This window comes from Platalea leucorodia (assembly GCF_965183815.1).
Source record: "Platalea leucorodia genome assembly, contig: HAP1_HAP1_SCAFFOLD_46, whole genome shotgun sequence".
Taxonomy (NCBI): Eukaryota; Metazoa; Chordata; class Aves; order Pelecaniformes; family Threskiornithidae; genus Platalea; species Platalea leucorodia.
The window spans coordinates 76,558-83,124 of NW_028121454.1; the positions used below are offsets into that span (position 1 = coordinate 76,558).

The window sequence follows — 6,567 nt, forward strand, 5'->3', positions numbered from 1 at the left end:
CAGCTAAAGAGCTTTCCTGAGGCTGTGCTTTCAGTTTCCTGCTGTTTCAGGAAAAGGGGAAAAGGCACTGCTGCGTTTGGCGAGGGAGCCTGAGAGTCCTGAGCTGCCACCCTGAGAGATCAGGAGGTCTGGTAGGAGCCAAGGCAACTGCTTGCATCCACTCCTCTCCCTCCAGAGAGCACCAACATCTCCTTTGCTGTCCTCAGCAGGGTTTCTCTGACCTGCTCCTTCCTGCCTGCAAGTGGGGAGTACCTCTAGAGAGTGCCTGGAGCTGGGAGGTTTCTTGAGGTCAGAGCTGAGCAGACAGGAGTGGGTGATGGGGTCTGTGATCCCTGACAGGGAAAAACTGCAGGGCAGAGCAACAGTTCCCGGCAGGGGTAGCTCCAGGCAGCAGCGACATGGGCAGAGAGCTCTAGGAACCTCCAACCCCAAATGGCATGGGAGGGAGAAGTTGGGAAGCTCCCTGCCATCCCCTCCAATGCAGACACCTGCCTCTGCGCAAGACCCCTGCTCTCGTCTCCCACCCAGCACAGCCTCTGCCCTCAAGGCCGTGTGGTCCAGGGCAGGAGGTGCCTCCTCTGCAGCCAGAGCTCTGGCACAGCAGAGGGGCATCTCTCCTGACACGTGGCCGCTTCCCTCTGCAGGGCAAAGGGGCTGCGAGCGACTGCCCGGGGCTTTTGCTAACTGGCAGCTGCTGTGCTCTGCTGGGTAAGGAGAAGGCTTTCCTGAGTGCCCGGCCACCTCTCCTCTCCTTGCTTCCCTTAGGAGGAGAGTCACAGAGTTCTGCTTTGGTCCTCCACCTGCTTGTGCTGCTCTTCTTCCTGCTCGTGGGGTCCCTGGCAGGAACGGTGGTGGTGTGGGGCAAGGGGTGGGGGTGTGGAGTGCCTGCTCTGGCCCTGGCCTGGAGGGCGCTGCCCTGGAGGTGTTTCCATGGGACCAAGGTGCCCACGCCCTCTCTTCATTTGCCAGGCTCAAGGCACTGCACTCAGGGCTTGGCAATGAGACACTGCTTTCCTTAGCAGACAGCACCTTAAGACACCGGATTCTGCTGGACAGGGAGTCCTGCAGGGCTGTGAGCATCCCTCCAGAAGGGCACAGCTCTCCTGTAGGACCTTGGAGATGTCTGAGAGCACCCGATCTGCCCACGCCAATCAGCATCCTTGCCCTGTCCTCTTCCTCACACTCTGCAGAGCTGTGCTGGAAAGGAGAGGTGTTTTGAACTCTGCACCTGGCACAGCACCCCTCTGCTCCCAGGACAGGCCTGTGTCTTTTGCAGAGCAACCTCTGGGTGCAGCCCTCCTGCAGCTGAGAGCGGTGCAAGGCCAGAGCAGCTGGGCACCAGGCTGATGGACAGAGCAGCCCTCCTGGATGGGAGCACTGACGCAGGTTTAGAGAGGGAGCAATGGGGGAAGGTAACCCTTTCCAAGAACGTTTCCCAAGTGGGATGGGGGTGTCTGAATACTAAAACACAGTGTAACGGGACCCATTTGCTGCACCTCATCTCCCACCTTCCTCTGGGGAAGAAAGTGTCCTTCTGGGCTTTTTGCCCTCCGCTCTAGTGCAGCACAGGGAACCCCTCCCCAGGAAGCCTCCCTCCAAACACCCTGGGCTGTTGCTGCCTCCATGGGTCATTGCTGGAAAGCAGGGCTGACCCTTCAGGAGCCCCTGGGGAGAGGGCACGGCTCTGCACAGCACACTCAGCCAGCACAAACCAGAGCTGAAGCCTCCGAGCTGCGTAACAGTCCCCCGGGAAAGAAAAGCACCCTTAGGTATTGCACAATGAATGAATCAAATTTTGCTTAGAGAAGCTTCTCTGAATTTTTCTGTTTTGTCTCCTTTGGCAGTTTCGATGCCCAGAAGCAGCAAACGTCCAATGGCAGCTCCATGAATGAGTTCCTCCTCTTGGCATTGGCAGACACGCGGGAGCTGCAGCTCTTGCACTTCTGGCTCTTCCTGGCCATCTACCTGGCTGCCCTCCTGGGCAATGGCCTCATCATCACCGCCATAGCCTGTGACCACCACCTCCACACCCTCATGTACTTCTTCCTCCTCAACCTCTCCCTCCTCAACCAGGGCTTAATCTCCACCACTCTCCCCAAAGCCATGGCCAATTCCCTGTGGGACACCAGGGCCATCTCCTACTTGGGATGTGCTGCCCAAGCCTTTGTGTTTGTATTTTTCATTTCGGCAGAATATTCTCTCCTAACCACCATGGCCTACAACCGCTATGTGGCCATCTGCAAACCTCTGCACTACAGGACCCTCATGGGCAGCAGAGCTTGTGTCCACATGGCAGCAGCTGCCTGGGGCACTGGGTTTCTCTATGCTGTGCTGCACATTCCCCATACATTTTCCCTCCCCCTCTGCCAAGGCAATGTCCTGGACCAGTTCTTCTGTGAAATCCCCCAGATCCTCAAGCTCTCCTGCTCAGATGCCTACCTCAGGGAAGTGGGGCTTCTTGTGGTTAGTGCCTGTTTTGTATTTGGGTGTTTTGTTTTCCTTGTGGTGTCCTATGTGGAGATCTTCAGGGCCGTGCTGAGGATCCCCTCTGAGCAGGGTCGGCACAAAGCCTTTTCCACGTGCCTCCCTCACCTGGCCGTGGTCTCCCTTTATGTCAGTACTGCCGTGTTTGCCTACCTGAAGACTCCCTCCATCTCCTCCCCATAGTAGACTTAGTGGTGGCAGTGCTGTACACTGTGGTGCCTCCAGCAGTGAACCCCCTCATCTACAGCATGAGGAACCAGGAGCTCAAGGATGCCCTATGGAAAGTGGCCCAAAGGACGCTGTTTCACCAACAGTAACCTGCCTCGCCTGCTCTGCACATTTCTCAGAGTTTATCTTAGGCCACGAGTGTTCTTTATCCGCTTGTGATAATCCTGCTTAGAGATAATTATCTGGGTTTATACTACTTATCTTGAGTCTTAAACCTATTGTTTCTGACCCTTGCAGCAAAATGTGTCAGATGTGGCCTGTCACATAGCAGCTGTTCAATAAAACAGAATCTCCCAGGTCCAGTGCATGAAGGCTGGGCTCTTCCTCCAAAGTCTGTTCTCCTTGTGTTCTCAATGTTTTTTGAGTTAAGCTCATGGCACCTTTGGGTTCCATTGGACCAAATGTTCTGGATTTAAAAGCTCTCTTCTTGGTGTCCAATGGGAGGGGAGATGGCCCATGAGTTCCCATTCTCTCCTCAGGTTTCTTCATGTATGACAGGAGTGATGGCATATACCAGACTCCCTGGAAATGAATTTGGAGGGGTGAGGAGAGGGGAGGATGGGGACTCCCCATGTGCCCTGGGGTTGGAATGAATGGAGGCTCAGAAGGTGTAACACCCTCAATGGTGAAGTCCCCAAAAGCAAAGCACTAAATCATCTTATCCATGAACAAGGACTCTGCAGTGCCATGGGAGTCAGTGGGAACTCAGAAGCCAGAGGGAGGGGAGCCTGGAGAGATTCGGGAGCTGCCTGAGGTGGCCCAGAGCCAGGACTGATGTATTGTTCTGAGGAGTGGGGCTGGTGGAGGCAGAGGAGGGGCCAAATTCAGTCAGGTATGGGCATCACCTACAATATGAATTCAGAAGAGCCAGAGAGTGCCTCGCCTGTTTCCTCATTGCCTTTGGGCCAGCACCGGTCTTGGGGTTGATTGGGAGCCTGAGCCCCCCTCTCTGCCCCCCAGGAGCTGCTGTGCCCTTCAGAGGGGCTGGGGCTGTGGGGTGAGTGCCCAGAGCTCTGCAGCACCCTGTGGTGGGCGCTGCCGTGGGGCCAGCCCAGGCTGGGCTGCTCTGCTGGGCTGGGGAGAGGGTAGGGGAGGTGGGGAGAGCTGGGGAGGGGCTGGGCTGGGCTGGGAAGTGCCCAGGAGAGGAAAGCCCCAGTGTAGAGCTAAGCTGTGTGAGTGTGCAGGGTGGGGGCACCCAGCAGGGTGCTGACAGTGCAGAGTCAGGCATCATGGTGAAGGAAGCAAGGCACCAAAGGTGCAGAAGAGAGGGGCCAGGTCTGTGCCATGTTCCCTGGACATCCTAGGGAAGCCGCCCTGTGAAAACTGTCCCGGATCAGTCCCACACACTGGCCATGTCCATCTCTGGCCGTACACCCCAGCCCTTAGGAGGAACCTTTGCTGCATGGTCACCTCTGTCCTCCTCTGGGGCTCTGTGATACTGAACTCTACCACCAGTAGTAGTAAAAAGGGAACCAGTTTCCTACTCATATTTATTACACACAAGTCCCATAGCTCTTTCCACAGCTGGTCTCTCAGCCAAGCCAGTTCTCAGACAAGTTGCTAGAGCAAGTGCTCATGGCCTTGTCTCAACAAATATTAGAAAAGTCCATTGATTGAAATCCTACCAACTGTCTTGGGTCATTGCTCCAGTGTTTGACTGTGGGGGATTTCTCAAGAACCCAGCCCTGTCAGCCTCTCCTTGTCCAGAATGTTCTCCAGGTCCCAACCATCCTTCTAGCCTCTGCAGGATTCGCTCCAGTCTGTCGGGGTCTTTCTTGTGCTAGGAAGCCCCACACTGTATACAGCAGTCCTCCCAGGCTCAACTTACTCCATTGTTCCCAATTCATCTACCCACCCCAAACCAAAGACGAGCAGGGAGGGTGGTGAGGAGGGGGTTAACAGTCACTACAGAACATCTCTGCTGCTCCTTCCTCTTTACACTTCACACTGGGGCCGGTCCTGTTCAACATCTGTGCCGCACAGGTCTTTTTCTTTCTCTTCTTGGTTGTAGGGGAGTATTGTTTTCTCACTGTCATGGCCTATGACCACTACGTGGCCATCTGCAAACCCCTGCACTATGGGACCCTCCTGGGCAGCAGAGCTTGTGTCCACATGGCAGCAGCTGCCTGGGGCACTGGGTTTCTCAATGCTGTGCTGCACACTGCCAATACATTTTCCCTACCCCTCTGCCAAGGCAATGTCCTGGAGCAGTTCTTCTGTGAAATCCCCCAGATCCTCAAGCTCTCCTGCTCACATGCCTACCTCAGGGAAATTGGGCTCCTTGTGGTTAGTGCCTGTTTAGTCTTTGGGTGTTTGGTTTTCCTTGTGGTGTCCTATGTGGAGATCTTCAGGGCCGTGCTGAGGATCCCCTCTGAGCAGGGACGCCACAAAGCCTTTTCCATGTGCCTCCCTCACCTGGCCGTGGTCTCCCTGTTTATCAGCACGGCAGTGTTTGCCTACCTGAAGCCGCACTCCTTCTCCTCTCCATCCCTGGATCTGGTGGTGGCAGTGCTGTACTCGGTGGTTCCTCCAGCAGTGAACCCCCTCATCTACAGCATGAGGAACCAGGAGCTCAAGGATGCAGTGTGGAAGCTGATGACTGGATGGTTTTATGCAGCAACAAACTGCCCATCTTCTTCTGTATAGCACTCACAATGTAAAGCACTATAGGCCCAGCCTGACTTTGGTAGTGGGTTTGGTTTGGTTTGGTTTTTAGCTTTTCTTAGTTGCAATAATGTTGTCCACAACGAAATGCCATTACTCATACCATTCCTAAGTCAGTATCTACCTGTCCTGTGTGACCCAGAGACTGTGTAATGACGAGCTGTGCTCTCTGTGATTTAAAACAAAATAAACGACCCTGCAGTGACTTGTTTGTCCCAGGTCCTTTACTGAGACCTTCTCTGGAGCTGCTGGGGCAGTGCTGGTGTGCAGAGGTGGAGGGGAAGAGAGTCCTGGCACAGCAGCACTGCCAGGCAGCACCAGCACTTGGTCTTTCCGAGCTGCTCACTTTCCTCTTCCACTCTCTCCTTCTGAGCCCTTCTGTTGGTGTAAGGCCTGAGAGCACTGGCAGCTTGATATAGTCCTGGTGTGGGGCAGTTTGTGCCAGCAGGAGGGCACAAGCAGTGGGTGCTTCTGTGGCAGAGCTGACGTCCATAACAGGATTGCCATCATGAAGGGGCAGTTGCTGAAGGCTTAGGTCTCACCCACTGTGGACAGCTTCATTGCAAATGCTCCATCACGCTTCCTTGGCTTTCTGGCCTGTCCCTTTCATTGCATGCTATCAAAGGAGGTGGCCTGCAGAGCATCTCCCCTGTGCAGTCAGAAGGGGTTCTGCAAGCATCAGTGACATTGCCCTCGAGAAGAAGGCGGCATTTTTCACCTTTCACAAGGCACAGAGCACATCTCGGGAACATGAATGCACTCGCTGGCACACACACACAGCATCCAACTGGTGTTTTGCCCGTCTGTTTGTCTGTCCATCCAGGCTGCAATGGCCTAACTTGAGTAGAAGGCTATTGAGGGAGACCACGCCAAGAGCCCTGCTGAAGCCGAGGTAAACGACAGCCACTCTTCTCCCCTCATGCAGTCATGCAGACTGCCTAGGCAAAGGCCCTTGCCATTTTTCTCCAGTTTTCTCCTCCCCTTAGTCTTTGTTCCTTCAGATACCTCTCACCTATGCAGCTGCTTTAAGCCCCAGGGAGTTCAAAGCTTGCCTGTCTTTCAGTAGTCTAATTGCCTCTTTAACCAACACTTTAGTTGTTTTCCTATCTATCTGTTTGCACCTATCTATCTCTAAGCATTTCTCATAAGGTTATCCCTTGTAGAAAGGCAACCTCCTTAGAGGCAGCTTGG

At 54.6% G+C, this 6,567-nt stretch overlaps 1 protein-coding gene across 1 annotated transcript; it reads left to right on the forward strand.

The window, feature by feature from the left end:
* Window positions 1-1,884: 1,884 nt before the first annotated feature.
* LOC309603272 (olfactory receptor 14A16-like) lies at window positions 1,885-5,358 on the forward strand (the record flags this gene model as incomplete). The annotated part of the gene is made up of 2 exons (XM_082338157.1): window positions 1,885-2,169; window positions 4,696-5,358. The coding sequence occupies 2 exons, from the start codon at window positions 1,885-1,887 to the stop codon at window positions 5,356-5,358; spliced, it is 948 nt and encodes a 315-aa protein (XP_082194283.1).
* Window positions 5,359-6,567: the final 1,209 nt, after the last annotated feature.